Here is a 24617-nt window from a genome sequence, read left to right as displayed (position 1 = left end):
AACTAGGCAGCAGCCCTCCAGGTAATTTCTTAGGTTTTAGCCTCCTCCTTCTCCCCTCCCACCATGTACTGTATAATCTAACACACAGCTCTATTTTCCATTCTCACTGCCCAAGGCCACCAAATGTGGTGGTTCAGGTTGTACACTGTACAAAGGCACCAACTAAGAGGACCAAGTTGGTGCCAATCCATGTCAAGGCACACATTTTTCTACTTTGCATGAAGATGCCCTAAGGGATGGCAGAAGCCCAGCCACTAATTGAGTTCAGGCCCCATCATCCCGTACCTGGCTTTTGGCAAATCTTCTAATTGTTCTTCTGGCTCCAGTGGCTTGATTTTTTGATTGGTTCTTCACATCTGCCCCCAGATTCATTTCTTTAAAGTTATACTGGATCACATCATACTCTTAAAACCTGCAGTCATGTGTGATTGCTTTGAGAATACAATTCACCCTCCTTAGCATGACATTCAAGGCCCTTTATAATTTACTATCTCATTTTCACCATGTTGCTCCGAATCATCGCTCCAACCATCTTGCTTGACTTACTGCTTCAGTATGGTGACTTATTAAATTTGCATAGTATTTATTCATGGAGAAGAGAACATTGCAATGTTGTTTTACTAGAAAATTGGAAACAAGTAGAGCAAGGTAAGAGCGAATGCGGAGGGTGGGGGCAGGCTTACAGGGGAGAAGTCAGTGAAAGAAGGCTGAAGATAATTAATCAGGTACTATGCAGCTCAAAACTCAGACCATAAGATATCTTCTTTTTTTGTTTTATTTTTTGAGATTGTGACACATTTTCTCAGGCAGATACTTGATGTCTTGGCTCCATCTCATACACTACAAGGGAGGCAATGTCTTCAGTAAACGCAGACGAGTGCCCCAGAGATAGATAGTTCACAGTAGTGAAGGGGGAGAGACTATAGTTCGGCTGGATGGTGTGAACCATCACAAACCAAGAGGGTAGTCTTGTATCACTTATATCTTTTGGGTTTGTTGTGGAGTGTGGGTGTCTAGTTACTCACATAATTGGCACAATGTTCCTATTTATGTAAACAAAGATAAATAAATGAAGTTGCAGCAACTGCTCTGTGTTTACTCTTCTGGTTTACCGATGACACTTTGCCTGGGAGGTGGATCATCTGAGGCTTGGTGTCTTGTTATCCTATGAGTGTTTTATGTCTTAGGAAAAATTAGTTAATGAAATAAATTATAAACGCCGTAAGTAGAAATATCTGGGTAGCAGATATTTCTGGGTACCAGAGGGTTTAACTTACCTTTGGGATGACTTCTTGCCTTCCAGGGACCAGATGGCCCTCGGGGTGAAACAGGCCCTCCGGGACCTCAGGGTCCTCCTGGACCGCAAGGACCAAGTGGTCTGTCCATTCAAGGAATGCCTGTGAGTTGTGTGTAAACATTCAGATGGGTTTTATTGTTATTACTTCTCCATGAGTTATATAGAATGAACTTTTGTCTTCTGTGCCTTGATAATGATCCTCAGCCTCTTCCAACCCCTAAAAATAAGAACTGAGAAATGAAAGTAATAATTGAGACTTCATTCATTAGCCAATTTTTTGTTCAATGAAGGGGGTCTTTTACAAACAGATATGTGCCTAGGGAGTAGGTATATCCACAGATAATTTGTCTATAGAAAAGAAAGCAGGGCTTGACATGTATGGCCCTTTTTCTTGTTTGACTAAGTCCTTAGGGGGTATGATAAAATCTAGAAAGTGACACATGTTATACAAATTTAAGTTATTCATTTTGCATTTGTAGTAATTGTGGAAATAGCTTCATGAAAGCCATTTAATTATGATCTTTATCTCAACAGGCCTCAAAGTGTGGCGCTCTGAGTTTTAGATTATAGACAGTATACTCTCTACAGCCACATTTCTTTGTATAAGTTGTTTGTACCAATGAAAACAAATTCAATCCCACTCACTGATTTTCAGTGATCTTACTAGATGGATCTAGATTTAAGGAATAAAAACCAATCTCTGTCATTAGTATTTGAAGCATGATGCCGTTAAGCACATTTTTAGCAATATTTCTGTGCATATGACTGTGTCTCCCTAGCTAAGAAGTCTTTTCCAGAGTTATTTTCACATCTTAGAAAGCATTAACATGCCAGTTTGTATAATTACTACCACTATTACTGCTACTAACTATTTGTTGAGGTCCTGCTACTTGTCAGGTACTGTGTTTGCTTTTCCATTCTTATAAATTTCTAGCCAAAACAAAACAAAAATATATAGAGATATAAGCTTTAAAATCTAAACTATAAATAATACTGAAATATTCAACTCCCCTCACATATTTACAGTATGAGCTTAGCCATATCAGACTGTATACACTGTGTTAAAACTATTCTGCTATATAAACGTTCTGGTCTGTAGGCATGCTTACCTAGGTGGTGTAGCTTATGTGAAAAGTGAAATACACTGTATTTGGATGTTAGTGTGAAAGCAATTTAATGTTGGAAATGTTAAAAGAGTCGGTGGAGAAAAAGAAAAGACTGAGAATTTACCTATTTACCTATGTGAACTTAACCCCATGTCCTTTTGGTTGTTCAGGGAATGCCAGGCGAAAAAGGAGAGAAAGGAGCGACTGGACTTCCTGGCCCACAGGTATTACTTTTATTTTTTTATTCCGTTGCTCTCAGCTCTAGAGCTTTGCCAAGAAGAAAGAAGACTGTAGCTTCTGAAGTCAGTTGTGATCTTGGCAATGAGTGGTTTCTACACTAAGGACCATTAGCGTGTATTCGTTTACTTCAGCCCCCTCTTAGGTCCTACTGATGCTCCCCTGGGTGAGCCCTGGTGGGGGACACTTCTTTTCCTTCTTGTGAATAACTTCTGGGTTCTGAATGCTCAGTCAAGAAGGCCTCACCTTTATGCTATCAGGTTTGTTTGGAGGCCTTGATTTATTTCAGGGAAGCCGGGTGAGAGGGTAGTTGGTTTCGATAACTTGATAACTCTGCCATTTTCCTGTCCTTGCTGTATCTAGGGCATCCCAGGAGGTGTTGGTTCACCAGGACGTGATGGCTCACCAGGCCAAAGGGTAAGGACTTGCCCGAGGTTGCTCGTTAGCACGGTAGATTTCTCACCAAGTCACTCTTGCTGTTGGCAAGTTCTGTGCAAGGAAGGCAAACCAGGTGTTTTTTTGTTTTTTTTTTTCTTTATTTTTTCCTCCCATCTATCTGCATTCTACCAATCCTGCATCTGTTTCCCTTAACTGGTATTCTTCCATGTCTATAACTTACCTCAAAATCTAGAAACTTTCATCAAACCTTCCCAAATTAACCACACCTCTTTCTGAATGTTCCCGTAACCTGAATATAGTTTACACTGAATAGCGTGCGTTGGTCTAACAGATTTTCCAGTTGTTTCAAATTCTCAAGGAGCAAACCTAAAGGAAATCAAGAATCATATGAATTGGAATTTAGTAATTATGACTCTCTGTAATATTCTCCATTTATTTAATATGCATCCATTATCAATTCCTGTTCAAGTGGACAGCAATAAAAGAAAGTATAAGGATGGTTGAGGGACGAGTTAACAGCTAGAGTTTGTTTAGTCAACATGTCTTCACTGAGCCAGGGTTGAGGTTCTTGTCCTCAAAGAGTTTATAGCTTTTGGGGGGAAATAGAACCAAATAAGAAACATATGCTATAATGGGAGTGTTGACAGAGCCCTGTGGGAGCACAAAGAATAGATAACTAAGCCAGACTTGGAGGGTGAGGGAAAGCTTCCCAGAGGGGGCACCATACAGACTGGATTTCAACTGAGAGACAGAAATTAGCCAGATACATGAGGAAAGGAAAGCTATTGCAAGTAGAGAGGACAGCATATATGGCATATAAAGGAGTGGAGTTGAAGAGAAGGTGGGGCATTTCCATTTCTGAACCTAGTTCCGTATGGCTGGAGATTAGACTGCAGTGTGTGTGTGTGTGTGTGTGTGTGTATACGTGCACGAGTGTACACGTGTGTGCACACAGGTGTGGAGGGATTGTCAAGAGATGAAACTGAAGTGGTAAACACAAACTCACAACAGCTATCTTTTTTTCAGACCAAGGATTTTGAGCTTTAACAGGAAGGCAATAGGAAGTCATTACATGTTCAGCAAGGGAGAGAGGCTGGTCTTCCTTAAAAGGACACTGATGTAGACATGTGGGCAGCTGCACAGTTTCTCTCAAGACTGAATTATATATAGTGTCCACCACTTAGATCCAACCCAGTAAAGGACAACACATTTGGTGACATTCCCTGGTATTTCTGGGGACAACTAACCCACTAGGTTAGCAAACGATTGGCTGGAAGACACGTGTCACTTCTCTACTCACAAGGCTGCCTTTAGCTATACTGCTCAAGAATAAGGAAATCATTTTTTCTATAGGAGTGTAGGTGTGTGAATTTAAATTCCTTCCATGTTGGGTTGTTTTTTTTTTTTTTGGTTTCACATCCAACTTTCATTTGCTTAAAATCTCAGTTTAGTCTCTATCTATCAAATGGAATTAGTTTGTAAAGCACGTCCAGGTGAAGGTATCTAAAAGAGGCATTCTCTAAAAGTTAGATTTATGTAGGTTTCTTGTACATGTGGAAGGAGTGTCTAAAAGTATTTATATGTTTTGGCAAAGGGCTTAGGCTAAAATCCTGTGTGGTTACACACCTAGATTCCTTCATGACTCCTGAAGCTCTGAAAACAGCAATTCTAAAGATTTGGTTCAGTGAATTTACTTAATTTATCCATGCGTAGAGGCTAGTCTTGGCAAGGAACTCCCAAATCAAACATATTGGATTAGTGTCTAGATCGTTTGGGTTTGGAATTTTTTTAAAACCAATATACCAATGCAGACTTTTTATAAATATTTTGCCATTCTTCCAAACATGTTTTATTCTATAGGATAAAAAGTCTTAGAGTGTAATAAAGTGTTAATATATATGTACATGGATTTTATTTCCCTCTCTTGCTCAATCTGGAGGTAAAACTTTCAAGTGTCTCTAATTCCTATTTTGAAAAATTCTTGGATGGGAATGGAATTGCTTTTTAAAACTGGTTTCCAGAGGATACTCTTTCTTTATAGGGCCATGTTAAAAAAAAGATTGTGCAAATCCTGTGACAATTGCTTTAGAAAAGATATTGAGGGCAATCCTATTCCAGAGTACAACTTGAGGGTGTGCCGAAAACACAGAATAAAATATAGTGGTGCCTCCTAGAATTGTGTAGCGTGAGGAAGGGACTGCCCTGCTTGAGGAAGGGACCACTTATATATTGGGTTGGCCAAAATTTTGTTCGGGAATGAACTTTTTGGCCAACCCAATATTTTTTCAATATCTTAGCATCTTATTTAATAAGATATTAGTTGAGCACATATCTTAATTGAGTACATACTATGTGCCATGTTCTATGCTCAGCCTAGAGAGAGTTGTTCATTACTACCTCCAGAAGGAAAATATCCAGAACAGGAGAGACTTTCAATAACTAAAGGAGGCAATTTGTACATCATCTACCAGAAAGAAATAGAAGGAGGAAGTGGAATCAAGACCATGACTCTTCCCTGGGGCCAGGAAAACCAATGGGTCTTCATCGGAAACAGTCAAGCTGGGAGGAAAGATGGGTGAAAACAGAGTTATTTAGGAGGCTCTGATCTGTTTAGTCAAGTATCTGGGGTCTTAATGAAAGTAAAGGGTCTAAAACAATTAGATAGTTATTTAGCAGGATTGTACAGTTGGAGGTCCAGGACCAACTTTCATAGTGGTAGGAACAGATCTCAGACGTGGAGCTCCTTCTTTCTGGTTAGGCTGTGGGGGAGGGTGTTGCTGAAAGAGAGCAAAGGACAGACACTTAAGATTATTCCTGCTCTGCCTTAGGCTATCCTAAAAGGCAAAGTTGCATTCAGAAAGGAAATAATAATAGTAGTAGTAATAATCATAATAAATTATAAGTAATAATAATGACAGTAACAACCATGGCATAGAACAGACTGAGAGCAAACACACTGGATGATGAAACTTACTGCTGAAATGCCTGAGAAACTAATTCCAGAAAACTGTCTGGGGAATCAGGAAGACAAGGTTATTTTGTCTTTTCTTTACTCGAAGCCCTGAAATTACTTCCCATTACTGTGCCTCATTTCCTCTGATCTTGAGTGAGTAAAGACCACTCAAGGCAAAGAAGGAGGAAGCTGGGATAAATATGCATGGTGATGTCCAATCAGTGCTTCTAGCTCCTTGGAGAGTTGCAGAGAGTAGGTGAGTGAGGTGTGCTGTAGGAGTGAGGGGCTATTCCTTACTGGTCATTCTTTCTCTTTAATCATTGTCTTTTCTTATAGACTGTTAAGAATTCATAGCCCAAAGCTAGAACCATCACCTTGACTATTAGCTTAGGGAAAGGTTAGCATCCCTTACCCAGAGCCAGTGCCAATGTCACTTATTCATTTAGTCTACAAGGAAGGAGAGTTTAGCAGAGACTAAAAAAAAGATTAAGCATCTCCTCTTTAAACAGGAAACATGTTTTCTAATGTTTCTAGCTTATTCTGGCTTTTCCCAAGGGGAATCTTTGACTTGTAGAGGCAATCCTGGGCCTCAGGCTATAAGCAAGTCCAGCAAAAGTTGGACTTCTTCACTGAACCAGTCTCAGCCTCTTGCTGGGAAGCCAGTAGAGCACAATGCAGCACCACACCATATAAAGCAACAGTGCAAGTGCAGAGTTAACAGCCAGATGTATTCAGGCATCAGTTTTCATTCTGAGTCATTGAAGCCAACAGCATCCTTGTCTCATCTTTCTTTTCCACTGTAATCTTGCCATCTCCCTTTTTGCCTCCTTCCTCTTCTTTTCTTGGTGTCTCTGACCCCAGGGTCCACCCTGTGATCTTTGGGTTCCTCTGATGTAGGGTGGATCTCTCATGCCCCACCCTAGACACCCAGGTGGTCCTTAGAGAAACCAGGAAAAACGGGCAAGACATGGATGATAAGTATAAGCAGTGAAAGAAAGAACTGAAAAGGAAAGGAAAAACTACCTCTTTTCTAGTTCTGAGGCTCACTCATATCCAAGACCACCAACTTTCTGTCAAGCATTCCAAATAGAAACTTTTAAAATTATTTTTATTTTCCAATTCTTACTATGGTTTTATAAAAAGTCAGAGAGACAAGAAATAAAAATGACCAGGAGATATATATGGTATGGCATCTGGAAAGTAGTAATTCCTCCTTTGTACCAAGGGTGTTAGTTTTAAAATTCCAAGTAAACTGAAATTGGAATGCTTCCTTCCCCCCAAGTTACTGCTCCCTGCCTCTCCTGTCTTCATGCCATAGCCACAGCCTTCCTTTTTCATCTATAAAAGGTGAAATACTGTTTAAAAAGTTCTACATATGAATTCTGCTGAACTTGTGTGGTTACGAGAAGCAGGATGGTCCAGTGGTAAATATCAGAGACTTGGACAGTTAGCCAGACCTCAGTTTGAACCGTAGCCATATGGCACTGAACCAGTTACTTAAAAAGCCCAAGCCTCACTTTCCTCATCTGTGAGGTGGAAAAAATAATATTCAACTCCATAGAGCTATTGTGGGAATTAATTCATATAAAAAATTTCTATATAAAATTTCAACTTTAGCTGATACAAGTATTCACTATTTTCAGTGTAGACCTAATGAGTCAGGACAGTGCAATATTTTATGATGCCTGTCCGTAACATTATTAAGGCACCTTAGAAGATTTTAATGAACTATGAAAAAAGTCTAAAGAAAAAGCAAGTGGCTTGTTGTTTAATTTTCTTGGAGTCCACATTGAAAGGACGTTTGGAACATGCTTCCTTTTTATGTGGGTTTGATGTAAACAAAAGCCATACTTGTGATGAATGTCCCACTTCATCAAAGCAAGTTGGACTTAAAATATACTTGAAAAATTGAACTTGAGTCAACGATCTGGATTTAATTCCTATCATAAATGTCAAGCTGTGATGAGAGATTCATCTAAGGACTGTTTTATTAAATACCAAGGTTCATGATAATTATCCCCTTGAGTATCTTCCTTCCTCCAGAAGAGGAAATGTAAAACTCATCACAAAGCTAGTTGAGAGAACGATACGATCTTCCTTTTCATGGATCTAAACGGGTTTTTATAAAATCCCAGGAAAACATTCTCCCAGTCAACCACAGTGATGACAGTATATGCAATTGGGATTTGGCAGATTATTTTAATAAAAAGGGCAGCGGCCACTGTCATTGATTCTTGACTAAGTGCAGTGCTTTACAAATGTTATGTTCTCCAATCCTCAGAATAGTCACGAATGCTAGGCACTGTTACCCCATTATATAGACAAAGAATCTGAAGCTCAGAAAGTTGAAGTAACTCAAACAATGCCACACAGCAAGCAAGCATTGCAGCCAGGATTATAATCCACTCTCAGGCTCCAACACTGCACTCTCTCCTTCCACAAAATTATGTTAAAGGGTAAAGTGGGATTTTGTTAATATGGGCAACTCTTCCAGTAAAAATATGAATAAGAAGGACTCCGTCACTGAAGATATCTCACCCAGCATTTTTTTGTGGAGAAGGAACCCAGTTTGGGTTACTTTCTTGAGGAAGTAGAAATTGATTGTTCACACATAAGAATATGTTTCTGTGATTACTTTTCACTTTTACTTGGATAGTGGCCCATCCGAGGAGAGAACTGTTACTTAGGAAATTAGTATCATGTTATTACTGGCTTTAAAGATGCTTCTATTGGGGCATAGGGTACAAATGCTATCTGTCTTGCACTCTGGTTCTAACGCTGTCCCTTGGGGTCAGGCGAGACATTTTTATATTTGTAAACCAGCAGTTCCACAACTTAAATGACCAAATTGTTGTTTTGTGTTTTGTTTTGTTTTTTTAAATATGCAGATTCCTGAGCTTCTGCCTCAGAGATTCAGATACAAAAGGTCTTGGGTATGACTTAGGCATGTATAGTTTTAAAAAAGCTTAATGAGGGCTTCCCTGCTTAATGAGGGCTTCCCTGGTGGTGCAGTAGTTGAGAGTCCGCCTGCCGATGCAGGGGACACGGGTTCATGCCCCGGTCCAGAAAGGTCCCACATGCCACGGAGCGGCTAGGCTTGTGAGCCATGGCCGCTGAGCCTGCGCGTCCGGAGCCTGTGCTCCGCAATGGGAGAGGCCACAGCAGTGAGAGGCCCGCATACCGCAAAAAAAAAAAAAAAAAAAAAGCTGAATGATTCTAATAATCAGCTAGGTTTTAGAATCACTGGATAGTATATTATGTTAAGCCCTTTGTGTGTCAAAGTAGTTTCTTGGGTAGAATATTGCTGTGGTTGTAATTCACTGAAGTCACCATTGCAGGTTACTAAAACTATACACATGTTTATATTTCTGTATCTACATTTAACTTATATATGTAATATATATATATTTGTACATTAAAAAAGTAGTGTATTGTGTACATATATAAAATATATGTATATATAAACATATATATACACACATACGTGCTGTGTGTGTGTGTGTGTGAGAAACTGAAAATTCCCCAGTGTGACTCAACGTAGTATCACATTCAGGATTGATCTTGGATGTCTAACCTGGGCCAGTGTTTACAGAGTCTGTGGCTTTTTACCCCTTGGCCTCTTAATCTGGTGGTTGGTCTTAATCCTTAGTTGCAAGTAAAGCCTTATTTCCTATGGCTGACTGCCACGCTGGTCTCTTGCCGTTGCTCTCAGGGTTGAAATTGTGCAGATGGGGTTTCTTCAAGTGTGTCTTTAGTCTTCATTGCTTGAGTTTGTTCTGTTTCAACAAACTCATCAGATGCCAGCTGCTTACAGATCCCACTCTACCTGAGAGTGTGGTGTCCGTCAAAGGACCTTAACAATTGGCTGTGTTACTGCCAATTACGGTTCGTGTCCGTGGTCCACCCTTGCAGACTTCAAAGAAGGCATGGATGGTGAATATCATAACTGAGTCACTAGCTCTGAGTGCTATTTCTGTTATCTACATAAACATAAATATTCTAGCTTCTAACTTTAGTTACAACACACTTTTTGGGCACATCTGTTTCATCCTTTAAATGCCATAGACACAGTACCTTGAAACTACAAACTTTTTAAGAGCCTACAAAAAGTGCTTGCCACCTGAAAAAAAGCATATGTGTTTGCTCTAGTGTATGGAAAAGAAAACCGAAAAAATGAAAATTAATAAATTAGTTAAATGTCTGTAAAACATTACACTTTGCTAACTTCAACCATGGTTAAATTTAGTATTTATTCAAACATCAGTGATTTTTGAAGACACATTTTGGATAGATTTCCTTTTGCTGATAAATCATAGCCAACCATAACTTAATAAGTTGCTCAGAGCCAAATGTTTTCAAAATAAATTATAAAAAGCCTTTCAAGTTTTTATAGCAAAAATTATTTTTAATGTGGGTTGTTGGTGTGTATTAATATTTTGAGGTGGGAATCTCAAAAAGGGAAAATGATTGGAGCTACTCATGTTATAAAACACCCCTGTTTGTAAGTGGCTGATTTTATGTGCTTTAAAAAATAAACGTATCGGTTTAAGTGAATTCTCACATTATGCTTATTGTTTAATCTTCTATCCCCTAATATACATTCTTCATTGCTTAATTAAAGTTTTCTGTTTTTTATGAGGGTGCTTAATCCGCAAACACACATGTACTGAGATTGGCTTCCTGATATGAAATGGATAATTTATAGATCTAGAAATGTTTGGGGAAGTGCAAACCCATTTCTAGCTGTTTAGGGCTGAAAACCATTCAGCTGGCTTTGATTAAAGTGAAACTGAATCACAAAGCTAGAATTTGCCAATTATTTTGCCATGTAAAATGCAGACATTTTACGTGGTTTTTCTTTTCATCAAGTTTATTGCTTTGATATAAAGAGCTGACTGGCATGTGAGGATGGGCTGTAATGTGGATGCTGCAGTGGTACCTGAGCAGGGAGAGTGATGCAGTGTCCCAACCATCCTGGATCCCTTGACTTAAAATCCACCTCTCCTGTGAAACCCCACACCTGCATGTGGGTGCCCTTCCTGCATGTTCCCATGGAATCTTCTAGTCCATCATCATAGCTCATTGTCATTTACTTTCAATTGTTGACTTTTCTCAAAACCGTCACCTCCTTGAAAAGAAACTGTCTTGTTCATCATTGTCTACCCCAAACCTAGCAAAATGCCCAGCACATAGTAGTTCTGCAAATATGTTTCAGTAATGTGACAAATGTGAGGCTTACAAGTAAAACAAATCTTTCAAAGATAAATTTAAAGCGTGATTCAAAAGTTATAAAAAAAATAAAACTATGTGATGAAATTGTGAACTTTTTTAGGGTTAGGAAGAGATTTGGGGGAAAAAGGGCTTTGTTTCTAAAATAATATTGAGCCTAACATCCTTCTAATTATAACCAGGTATAGCAAGTAAATTTTAATTTGGAATGAGAGAAGCAGGAAACTCACAGTACCCTTAAGAACGCCTTTATTCTTGAACTGTTATATGTAAAAATGTGCAGTCGTTCATGACATTCCATGAACGAAAGAGCTAGAGTAAAATGCACTGGAATGGATGCTACTGGTGCCCTGGTCAGAGCCCCTTTACCTGGCAGGTGTACTCCATCCCCCGGCTGCTGTGGGTTTGACTGCTAACAACTCAGTTACCTCTTCTACAGAGAGCTACCCTTGGAACTGCCGCCTTGGCTCCAGTCAATGACTAACTGATGTGGGTATATAAAACCTTGTGGTAGGTCAACTCTGAGGCGTAACTCACACTCCAGAGCTCCCCATGGGGTCAGACTGAAGCCAGTCTTAGCTAAATCCAATTCTAACCTAACCTCTCTGCCTGCACTCTCCTGCCTCCTTCATACCTAAAAGTTTTCTCCCAAGAACACTCCCGCTATAAATCAAAGGAACAACAACCCAGTCTGCTTCTAGGAAACCACCTCTCAGATAGTCACTGAAATGAAATTTCAGCTTCTGAGCTAGATAACTCCTGATCCCTTTCCTCCAGGCTTGTGGAGGGTTCAAGAGCAAAGACGGATAAGATTGGCATCCCCCACCCCCTCAGCCCACCCTATGCTTTTCCGGACTAATTATGCCTGCAAATCATATTTATTTATTTTATAAATGATAAATGTATTTTATACATGATAACCAGAGCACTTCTTCCAGGTGCCTCAATTTTATTCAAATTTAACTTTTTATTAGTACCTATTTGTGCCAACCATGTGCTAGGGAGGAATTAGGAAAGGAACGGTGAATAAGACATGATTTCTGCCCTCAAAAAAAAAAGAAATCTCAGCTTCTGAGGATGTGCTTTCGGTGGAAGAACACAGAGTGAACAAACATGTAGTCTCTTCTTTTGATTTGATCGCACAGAAGCAATAGCCTCTCGGCCAAATTTAGCTCCTATATAAGAACGACATTTCATCCTCTTCGCTTCCAGGTGATACACGCATGGTGTCTGTAAATCAAGTGAATTCAAAACTGTTCTCTAGAGCATCCTTCCAGAGCCACGATGAAGGAGAGCGCTGACAGATCATTGCTTTGTAAACTCCTTCAGATCATTGCTTTGTAAACATGATTGGGAGAGGGGAGTCAATGTATTATTTCCTGCAGGTCTTCCTTGGAATAATGCAGTTTTCTTTTCAGAAAGTATGACATGGCTTGCCTCCCTCTATGAATAAAATTGCCCTTGCTTGTTTTTGAGATTTTTTTTCTCTCTGGGCACAGTCTGGAAAAGAGTCAGGGAGGGCTTCCTGCAGCAATGCTATACTTTTGACTGCTGGGCCATGGTGTTGGCTGTGTGTCATGTGTGGCCTTAGACACGAGTGTGTGTTTGCTTCCCCTCCAGTGCTGGAAGAGTTTTAAGGCAGGAAGCAAATGACGTCCTTTGAAAAATGTCTTCTTAAATTATTGACTATGTGCTCAGAGTCCTTTTTTTTTCTTATGTGAACTTCATCTAGAAAATAATAGTAGATTTAAAAAAAAAATTTTTAATGGTAAGGCCTCCTAAGTTTTCTCACTGACCAGATGAGGGAGTTGGGCTGGAGAAGTTCTAAGGTTCTGTTTTTCTTTTACATATTCTGATTTTTTTACACCCTCTTCCTGGGTATGCTATATTTAAACTCCATGTAAAATAATTTCTTTCAACCTATGTCAGTATTAATTTTTGTTGTTTAGCTAGCAGATCCAAAGAAGGATGTATGTGTGTGTATGTATGTATGTATGTATGTGTGTGTGTAATTTAATCTGTATCAGGGCCTATCACTGAAGCTTTCTGACTTAATAATAGTTTTGAATGAATAACTAAAGTGAATGAATAGAAGTAGTAGAGAAAAAAACAACTAGCCTTTATATTAGTATAGGATAACTATTATAACAAAGACCCTAAAATCTCAGTGGTTTCAAGCAATTAAAAAAATAAATGAAATGAGATGAAATAAAGTCTATTGTTTGGTCACAGCCAGTGCTGTCGACAGAATAGGTAGAGGAGTGGGGCTGTGGGGTGGAGCTAGTCTCTAATCCATACAGTCACTTAGGGACTCAAGGTCTTTCTGTCTTGGGACACTTTGATCTTCAACATGTGGGCCCTAAAGTTGTTAAAGAAGGGGAAAAGAAAGTGGAGGATTACCCATAGGAAATTTTTATGAACCAGAAGTGGAATTGACCCCTTTCCACAGGCCAGAACTCAGCCCCATGGCTCTAACAGAATTGCTGGAACAGGAGGCTGGGAGATGTTACCTCATAATGTGCCCAGGCAGAAAAGGAAAACCATCAAGATTGCTGGGTTCTAGAATCCTCTGCCTTAGCTGGTTTTAAGACTTGCTGGTATTCGAGCTTGAGAGCATGATGAAAGGGCCTTGCTGACCATTGCTTTTACTATCCTACCCCCTCTTCATGCCAATCTTTCATTTCGTACCTTTTCTCCCAACTCACACCATTTCCTTTCATCCAGCCTCATCTTGACTCTCTTTTATTTGATACCTTGACATAAGGAGACATAATGTGAATGTGGATGGGGACCCCTAAGGAGAAGGATTTTCATGAGCCAGATAAATGGAAAAGACAGCTCACTGGAAAAGTGGCACACATTTCAGAAAGGGAATTGGGAGAGGCAGCAAGGAAGCCAGGAGATGTTGGTTTGAGTTGACTTGAGATGAGAATGGGGGGACAAATCCCAAGATGAAAAGTCCATTTCTCCATGTAGTAGAAAGTAATGTCTTGAACAAAATTTTATAAACTTATTATAAAATTCAGATTGAAGACCCTCTCTCATGTTTTTAACTGCATTGGAAGGACCAGCACCCACAATTAAGAACTACAACCTTTTGAGAGTAAGTCACTCCAACTGTTCTATTTTTTTTTTAACATTCACATAAAAATAACATGCACATACACACATTCAATAATTGAGGAAGATACTTTTATAAAGAACATCGTTTTCTTTCTGCCTTAAACTCTTCCATCACGGAATGGGAAGCAAACATGTACACACATTCAGTAAACCTGCTCAGCAGTCAAAACTGTATCATTACAGCAGGACATCCCCCCAGTTTCCCCCAGGCAGCTCCTGAAGAGCTGTAGAGTTGCAGATGTTGTAATACTCCTAATTTGTAATATAGATTCCTGTGATAGGGATTCCCTGCCCCAAACTCCCTTAGGTCCAGAAAGACACTAATTCGTCTTTTTGGCTGGTCATTAATGACCAGAATTGATCTCCCTTCTCACTTGTTATGCTTAGTTTAATAAAAAAACACTTTCTGGAAACAAGTTCCTGTTTATGTTTGTAAGTGGTATCTCTTACACCTAAAATTCTTACATCGGACAATTTCATAGAGCCAACAGACACAAAAGTCTTTGCCAAGAACAATTCCCGTGAAGGGTATAAAAGCAGTGAATCCTTGGAAGTCCAGAGTAAATGAAAGGACTTGCCCCCAGATATTAAATGGGATTAAGTGCACCTTTTCTGAAAGCCATGTAAAGCAACTGCATAGTTGACGCACCATGTTTTTCTTCCCCCAGGGCTTTCCTGGAAAGGATGGATCCTCTGGCCCTCCGGGACCACCAGGGCCAATTGTAAGTATTTCCAGGAACTACTGGGATGTAGTACTGCTTTAAAGCAATTCATCTCTTTTGTGAGATTTTCTTCTGCCAAACCTTTCACCTTGGCGGCCATCTTTGCTATATGTAACAACTCATCCCTTGGTACAGAGCTCTTCCTAAAACATCCTTAAAAAATCATGTATCCATGTGGCTTGATTATTCTACCTCTGAGCCACTTTGCCATAAGATCACCTGCATTGATTTACTTTTATTAGACACAGATAAGCCTTGAATTATTTTTTCTTTTTAAATTTTTATTGGAGTATAGTTGATTTACAATGTTGTGTTAGTTTCAGGTGTAAAGCAAAGTGAATCAGTTATACGTATACATATATCTCCTCTTCTTTAGATTATTTTCCCATATAGGCCATTACAGGGTATTGAGTAGCATTCCCTGTGCTCTACAGTAGGTCCTTGTTGATTATCTATTTTCTATATAGTGGTGTGTAAATGTCACTACTATATATAAAAAAGGCTTGAATTTGAAAGAACTACATCTAACCGACAGAGTGGAGACTTTTCCAAAACTGTCTTCCTTACTTTTGTGGTACGTTAGTTGGAAACAGGAATGAGCAGTGAATCCTGAAGACTTGGTGTTGGGCGGGGAGGTGAGGTTAACTGTGCATGTTTGCTGCTCTTTCTTGAGAGCTAGCTGTTTTCGATGAGAATGAGTGAGTCCTCACCTTTGCTCCGTATTCCTTTCTATTAGGGCATTCCCGGAGCCCCTGGAGTCCCAGGAATCACAGGAAGCACGGGACCCCAAGGCGCCCTCGGACCACCTGTGAGTATGTGACTGTAGCCAGTCAGGATGGTTGCCCAGTTATCCCTCTGGTTTATTTATGTGTTTAAATTTACAGCATCTTCTTTGGTCAAGATGTATTTTTCAGGACTGGATTCTGTGGGAATCCATGAGGAAAACAGAGAATCTCCTAGGATAAAGATTAAGATCAGACTGTGCATATATCATGGCTAAAGACAAATGGTCCCAACAGAAATCTCTGCAGCTAAGCTTCTGCTTATATATATTTCCATTGTTTGTTATTCTGTATTTGGCTAAGTCAACTCAATGCCATCTTTACAGGGACTGGGTACAGTACTATCTGTTAATTAGGCCTGTCTCCTGGGTGAGAAATACAAGGCTGGAGAAAGTCCAGGATTAGTGAAAATGGGAAGAGATTTTTCTTTCCTAAACTCTGCGAGAAAGACAGACTTTGCCATTAAAACACACACTCACACATTCGCGAATAGTGGTGTAAATGAAGGCCCAGTGAATGGAACTAATTACCTCCCATTTTTGTGCTTCTAATCTCTTAGGTTGGTGCTTAAATGTGATCAGTGGAGGGGGTAGGGGTAGGATGGGGGAGAAACAGATGAGCTTATCTGGGCCTGTTTCCTCGTCTGTAAAATAAGGTTGTTGAAGTACAGCCTCCAAAGGCACACTTGGCATCTTCTGCGACTTGCAAATTGTTCCTTCTGGGTGTAATTATTAGTCAGCCTTCTGGTATTATCTGCGAGGTACCAAATCTGTATCCATAAACTAAAGCAATTGAGAAGTGTCAATGTATATACATTGCAGATGTGCTAAGGATTCATGGAACAGTGAAATCTGAAGGGTGAGGGTAGGAGAGGTTAATGAAGTCGGTTTCTACTCCCTGCTATAACAATTACCACAATCTTAGGGGCTTAAAACAACAAAAATTTATTATCTTACAGTTCTGTAGGTCAGAAGTCTGATGTAGTCTCACTGGGTTTTAAAATCAAGGTGTCAGCTTTTCCTTTCTGGAAGTTCTAGGGGAGAATCTATTACCTTGCCTTCTCTAGCTTCTAAAGACTTCCCACCGTCCTTGGTTTGTGGCCCACTTTGAAGTCAGCAGTGTCGCATCTCTCTGACCATTTTTCCATAATCATATCTCCCCCAAACATAGCCCAGAAAGTTTCTTTGCTTTGAATGATGTATGTGATTACATTTGGGCCACCCAGATAATCCTAGATAATCTCCCTACATTACTTCAAGACCCTAACTAAATCACACTTCAAAGTCCTTTTGCCACATAAAGTAATATATTCACAAGTTCTGGGGATTACGGCATGAACACTTCAGGGGCCTTTTTCTGCCTACCACACCGAAGAAGGCATAACATAAACACTGGTTCTCATTCAGAAAGAAACTCTCTCCCTCTAGCTACTCAGATAGTCACTCTTTATTCTTGAAACCCATTTCAATAAACTGATTTTGCCCTCAGGGTCCTATTCTAGGCTGTGATTCACATGACACATTTGCAGGTACACAAACACACATAAGACATGAACATAAAAAAATGCCTCCAGATTTTAGCAAACACATCCTAATTTGCACACTCAAATAAAGCTCTCCTTAGTTGTCATTTTACAGAGCCATATACTTATGGAAGATAAATACACTGTCATGGTGCAAAACCCTTTTAGATCTCCTCTTTTCATATCAAGTTGCTGATGGGTCACAGAAGAAAATTTGATTGCTTTATCCTCACACATCTTTTTCTATTATCTCTGCTACCAGGCTTCAGTCCACTTCCCAAAATGTGCTCCAGGAAACAAGAGTTCCAGAATATGTCAGCAGGGCTCAGAGAGCAAGGGGTTCTGGGAAAGAAGTCTCAGAGACAGTGTATACTAAATCTTTTTCTCAGAAAGTCATGCCAAGTTTTAGGATAGCAAAGACTTTGAGGCACCTTAAGGTGAAACAAAAAACCAAAACACTGGTTTAACTTGGTTAGACAATAAACAAATATATTTGTGCAGTTTCCCTTAACCCAAGCTGGGTTGACCCTAACTGCAGAGGGATGGAATGCGATAGGAAGGAACAGGCTCTAGGAGTACTTGGGAGAGAACAGTGGGGTGAGGGAGGAGTAGAGTGAGATATGAAATACATTAGGTAAGTAGGACCCCACCCTGCTTATCCATCTGGCCTTTTGTAGCTCTAGAATAGACTTTAAATATGGGGCATAGAAAAATAGCAATACATTTTTTCCTGGAAATAAAACACTCGTTAATAATATTATCTTCTATTGTTATAAATCAACAGAAAAGGGCCAATGATGGTGGCATTTATATCAGAGACAGCACTGCGTATTCTCTCAAAAGCCAGTTGTTCTCTGAACCATCCAGGCCAGACTTTTCCCTGTGCTTTGGGCTGGGAGGAGCCATATGCCTACTGGCTGCCAGACTGACGTGTTTAGTAAAGTAGGCTCAGTGTCACGGTGTAAAGGCCTTGATTGATGTCCCATGGATGTCTGTCTAGGAAGGCGGGAGGGAAAGAGACCAAGAAAGACACACCGCCCCACTGAAAATAGCAGTGTGTTTCCTATAGTCGGTGCCAGGAAAATGTTTGCTTTCATGAACCCTGCTTTTAGCTGCTGACTTCAAACGACAGAATGGGCATTAATGCTGTTGCGGTCATAATTCCTACCTGAGGCTTAAGCATAAGCTAAAATATGGTATCTCCCCTTGCAGGAGAACTGCAGGAGAAATGTTGTGTCATTTCCTGGCTTGAATCTCCTCAGTGGATCCCTGTCACCAGGGGATAGGGCCCAAATATTCAGCCACATATACGTAGCCCTTGACGATGGGCCCTTTCTTTACCCTCCGACTTGATCTGGCATCATCCTTTCTCTTGGAGGTATGACAACATCCCTTGGAGTTGTCACCCCAAATTATTTAAAGCTCCCCCAATATATGCCATCCTGTTTCACACTTTTTTTTTTTTTTTTGCCTTTTGGGGATGCTCTTCCATGTGTCTGGGTTGCTTTCTCCTCCTTTCTCCACCTGGTGAGCTTCTGGCTATTATCTCTCTTAAGCTGTGCACTTCCTGTGTGAGGCCACCCTCATGTCCTCAGGCTGAGAGACTTCATTTCAACTATAGATGTCCATCTCTCCACGAAAGGAGAGTTCCTTGAGGGCAGAAATTTTATCATACTCATGTTCTGATTCCTAGACCCCAGCTCAGTATCATAGAGGGTACTTAATAAGTGTTTGTTAAAAGAAAGAATGAAGGTATGATTGCCTTCCAGTTAGGCTGATGTTCAGGTGAGTATGAGAAGGTTATTCTTACAGATTGGGGGTCAGATGTGGGAGACATTTAGAGCCGAATGAGGGATGTTTTGATTTTGGTTAGCAGACATCTAATATTTGGAGCTTGGACCGTGAGATCATTCTTCTTGCCTTCAGGACTAAAATTCTGTGAATCTATGAATGTAGCTACTGTATTTTCTTTTCTTTACATTTCAAGGGTTCCTGAAATTAAAGGAAAATGTGCCACTTTTTCTCGCCTACATGTACAGGGAATGTGTGTTTTCCCTCAAAGCATACTTTGGTGGAGTTATGAACCTTAACTCACTCAGGAATTTTTAGTTTGTTTTTGTTTTACTTTGCAAAAATCAAAGAAAAAATGTCAGAGAAGTTGGAATAAAAAATAATTTCTTGCCATTCAGATATATTCACTAAATGGATCTTTCTTGGAGACTGCCTAGCTATGTCCTGCAGCTACTTAGTAACAAGCATTGTGAGACTGAGTTTGAGGAATTTCATGCCCAGTTAAATACATCCATCCCTATATACCAGAAGGTGCCCACAGCTGATGCTGTCCATTTACCTTATCACTCAGGTTTGCATGGTAGTTTCTTTTTCTTTTTTCTTCTTCTTCTTTTGTTTTCTTGGCTGCGCAGCGTGGCATGCAGGATCGTAGTTCCCCAACCAGGGATTGAACCTGCATCCCCTGCCGTAGAAGCGTGGAGTCTTAACCACTGGACCACCAGGGAAGTCCCTGTAGTTTCTTTTTCTAAGTTTCAAGCATTTCAGACAAGACAACTTAATAAATGATAGCTAGCAATGGAAATATCAAAGAATACATTGGTTCAGAAACAAAAATATTCAAGATAAAATAGATTATAAGAAGCGACTCAAACAAAATGATAAGTCACTCGAAAAAAACAAACAAAACGAAACAAAACAAAAATCTAATTCTGAATGACTACTGTGAGGTTTGGGAGATATATGTTTGCTTTTTAAATTATTATTTAATTAGGAAAAATACTATCTTCACTGAAAAAAATGATTCTGGCTAGCAAATTTGTTGAGCAGTGTTCTCTTTCATGGCAGCAGTAGTGTGTACCGGGGAGAGTGCAGATTCTGGAGCTTAGCTGATTGGGTTCAGGTCCCAGCTTTTCCATTTTCTTATTGTGTGACCTTGGGCAAGTTATTTGTCTTCTCAGTACATCACTTCCCTTATATGTAAAATGGAAGTAATATCTCATAGGGTTCTTATAAAGAATAAATATATTTATCTCATAGGAACCTTACAAGGATTAAATGCGTTCATTTTATAGGGCTGTTATAAGAGTTAAATGAGTTAATACACCAAGGACAGTGCTTGGAACATGGTAAAATCAGCTTGAGTATTAAACTACTAGTACTTACAAACAGTTTCTTAATATATTAAAAATGTGGGGCTTCCCTGGTGGCACAGTGGTTGGGAGTCCGCCTGCTGATGCAGGGGATGCGGGTTCGTGCGCCAGTCCAGGAGGATCCCACGTGCCGTGGAGTGGCTGGGCCCGTGAGCCATGGCCGATGGGCCTGCACCTCCGGAGCCTGTGCTCCGCAACGGGGGAAGCCACAGCAGTGAGAGGGCCACATACCACACACACACAAAAAAAAAATGTGAAAGAGTTACTTATTTTTGTTTGCTGATTTTTGTTTTTGCTTTGTGTCAAATGCTTGCAAAGGAAGTAGGCAGCAGTCCTAGATTTATAATAAATATTTAAATTTAATATTGGACTTAGTTGAATGTTCAAGTGACTCTTTTATGCAAAAAATGGGCTAGGTGGTTTTGGAAACATAAAGTAATATAAGTTACGGTCCCCAGTATTAGAGGTCTTACCATCTACACAGAGAGAAGAGAAATCCATGCAATGACTTGTAGCTATACTACAATAAAAATTTAGTGTCAGATAGGTGATACTTGAGCTAAGTACTGCATTAGAATATTCCTATTGTTGATACCTAATTTATAAGGTATATGTTTAATACCTTTCTCACATTTCAAATGTTTTTATACACTGACTAGACCAGGTCTGTGAGAATGAGAAGTTGTACTTTTGATGAGCAGGAGGTGGGGAAGATGGGGCTAAATAATGAGACATTGAATTTGAGGACTTTGACTTTGTCACATGGATGTCTAAGAATCACTGAGTGATTTTTGAATAGAGGAAGAGCTGCCATCAATCAACAGTCACTGAGCTTTCTAAGTTGTATGCTGGTAGTATCTGAGGAGGATGAGACTAGTGGTTGCGTAGAGGATGAACTGGAAGGGAGGGTTTTAAGTTAGAGAAGCCAGCTAGAAGGAAGTTGCAAATGCACTGGTGTGAGATGGTTAGGGTAGCACCTCGGTGGTGGAGTGGAAGAGATAGATATAAGAGGAATTGCAATGCAAAAAGTGTGCATGTACGTGTGTGTAATAGACATGCAAGAGGCAAGGGAAAGGACATTCACAGAAAGATAGACAAGATGAAATGGCAGAGGGCTTTGTACCAGATGAAGGAACAAGATAAAACCCCAGAAAAACAACTAAATGAAGTGGAGATAGGCAACCTTCCAGAAAAAGAATTCAGAATAATGATAGTGAAGATGATCCAGGACTTTGGAAAAAGAATGGAGGCAAAGATAGAGAAGATGCAAGAAATGTTTAACAAACACCTAGAAGAATTAAAGAACAAACAGAGACGAACAATACAATAATTGAAATGAAAAATACACTAGAAGGAATCAATACCAGAATAACTGAGGCAGAAGAACGGATAAGTGACCTGGAAGACAGAATGGTGGAATTCATTGCTGCAGAACAGAATAAAAAAAAAGAATGAAAAGAAATGAAGACAGCCTAAGAGACCTCTGGGACAACATTAAATGCACCAACATTTGTATTATAGGGGTCCCAGAAGGAGAAGAGAGAGAGAGAAAGGACCCAAAAAAATATTTGAAGAGATTATAGATGAAAACTTCCCTAACGTGGGAAAGGATATAGCCACCCAAGTCCAGGAAGCGCAGAGAGTCCTAGGCAGGATAAACCCAAGGAGAAACATGCTGAGACACATAGTAATCAAATACGCAAAAAATAAGACACAGAAAAAAAAAATTAAAGACAAAAATTATTGAAAGCAGAAAGGGGAAAATGACAAATAACATACAAGGGAACTCCCATAAGGTTAACAGCTGATTTCTCAGCAGAAACTCTACAAGCCAGAAGGGAGTGGCATGACATATTTAAAGTGATGAAAGGGAAGAACCTACAACCAAGATTACTGTACCCAGCAAGGATCTCATTCAGATTCGATGGAGAAATCAAAAGCTTTACAGACAAATAAAAGCTAAGGGAATTCAGCACCACCAAACCAGCTCTACAACAAATGCTAAAGGAACTTCTCTAAGTGGGAAACACAAGAGAAGAAAAGGACCTACAAAGACAAACCCAAAACAATTAAGAAAATGGTAATAGGAACATACATATCAATAATTACCTTAAACGTGAATGGATTAAATGCTCCAACCAAAAGACACAGACTCACTGAATGGATACAAAAACAAGACCCATATATATGCAGTCTACAAGAGACCCACTTCTGACCTAGGGACACATACAGACTGAAAGTGAAAGGAGGGAAAGAGATATTCCATGCAAACGGAAATCAAAAGAAAGCTGCAGTAGCAATTCTTATATCAGACAAAATAGACTATAAAATAAAGACTATTACAAGAGACAAAGAAGAACACTACGTAATGATCAAGAGATCAGTCCAAGAAGAAGATATAACAATTGTAAATATTCATGCACCCAACCCAGGAACCCCTCAATGCATACAGCAAATGCTAACAGCCATAAAAGGGTAAATTGACAGTAACACAATAATAGTAGGGGACTTAAACACCTCACTTTCACCAATGGACAGATCATCCAAAATGAAAATAAATAAGGAAACAAGTGTTAAGTGATACATAAAACAAGATAGACTTAGCTGATATTTATAGGAAATTCCATCCAAAAACAGCAGAATGTACTTTTTTCTCAAGGGCTCATGGAACATTCTCCAGGATAGATCATATCTTGAGTCGCAAATCAAGCCGTGGTAAATTTAAGAAAATTGAAATCATATCAAGTATCTTTTCCAACCACAACGCTATGAGACTAGATATCAATTACAGGAAAATGTGTTTGTATCTGTAAGAGATACAAACACATGGAAGCTAAACAACACACTACCTAATAACCAAGAGATCACTGAAGAAATCAAAGAGGAAATCAAAAAATACCTAGAAACAAATCACAATGAAAACACAACGACCCAAAACCTATGGGATGCAGCAAAAGCAGTTCTAAGAGGGAAGTTTATAGCTATACAAGCCTACCTTAAGACACAAGAAACGTCTCAAATAAATAACCTAACCTTACACCTAAAGCAATTAGAGAAAGAAGAACAAAAAAACCTCAGAGTTAGGAGACGGAAAGAAATCATAAAGATCACGTCAGAAATAAATTTAAAAAATGAAGGAAATGATAGCAAAGATCAATAAAACTAAAAGCTGGTTCTTTGAGAAGATAAACAAAATTGATAAACTATTAGCCAGACTTATCAAGAAAAAAAGGGAGAAGACTCAAATCAATAGAATTAGAAATGAAAAAGGAGAAGTAACAACTGACACTGCAGAAATACAAAGGATCATGAGAGATTACTACAAGCAACTCTATGCCAATAAAATGGACAACCTGGAAGAAATGGACAAATTCTTAGAAATGCACAACCTGCCAAGACCGAAGCAGGAAGAAATAGAAAATATGAACAGACCAATCACATGCACTGAAATTGAAACTGTGATTAAAAATCTTCCAACAAACAAAAGCCCAGGACCAGATGGCTTCACAGGCAAATTCTATCAAACATTTAGAGAAGAGCTAACACCTATCCTCTCAAACTCTTCCAAAATATAGCAGAGGGAGGAACACTCCCAAACTCATTCTACGAGGCCACCATCACCCTGATACCAAAACCAGACAAGGATGTCACAAAGAAAGAAAACTACAGGCCAATATCACTGATGAACATAGATGCAAAAATCCTCAACAAAATACTAGCAAACAGAATCCAACAGCACATTAAACGGATCATACACCATGATCAAGTGGGGTTTTTTCCAGGAGTGCAAGGATTCTTCAATATATGCAAATCAATCAATGTGATGCACCATATTAACAAATTGAAGGAGAAAAGCCATATGATCATCTCAGTAGATGCAGAGAAAGCTTTTGACAAAATTCAACACCCATTTGTGATAAAAACCCTCCAGAAAGTAGGCATAGAGGGAACATTCCTCAACATAATAAAGGCCATATATGACAAACCCACAGGCAACATCGTCCTCAATGGTGATAAACTGAAACCATTTCCAATAAGATCAGCAACAAGACAAGGCTGTCCACTCTCACCACTATTATTCAACAT

At 39.5% G+C, this 24617-nt stretch overlaps 1 protein-coding gene across 4 annotated transcripts in view; it reads left to right on the top strand.

Annotated features, from left to right (window-relative positions):
- The window catches only part of COL14A1 (collagen type XIV alpha 1 chain), a 230376-nt gene that overhangs the window by 169206 nt on the left and 36553 nt on the right, over window positions 1-24617 (top strand). For all 4 annotated transcript variants that reach the window (XM_089898775.1, XM_089898774.1, XM_089898773.1 and 1 more), the window contains exons 37-41: window positions 1304-1399; window positions 2574-2627; window positions 3004-3057; window positions 15013-15066; window positions 15803-15874. In XM_089898775.1, coding sequence (XP_089754901.1) covers window positions 1304-1399; window positions 2574-2627; window positions 3004-3057; window positions 15013-15066; window positions 15803-15874 — 330 coding nt within the window. The remainder of the gene's footprint in view (window positions 1-1303; window positions 1400-2573; window positions 2628-3003; window positions 3058-15012; window positions 15067-15802; window positions 15875-24617) is intronic.

This window comes from Delphinapterus leucas, chromosome 17, assembly GCF_059928025.1.
Source record: "Delphinapterus leucas isolate spDelLeu-1000000601 "Yukka" chromosome 17, BTC_Dleu_Yukka2, whole genome shotgun sequence".
Classification (NCBI taxonomy): Eukaryota; Metazoa; Chordata; class Mammalia; order Artiodactyla; family Monodontidae; genus Delphinapterus; species Delphinapterus leucas.
The sequence above is the reverse complement of the archived record's forward strand: the minus strand, read 5'-3'. Positions and strand labels throughout refer to the sequence as shown.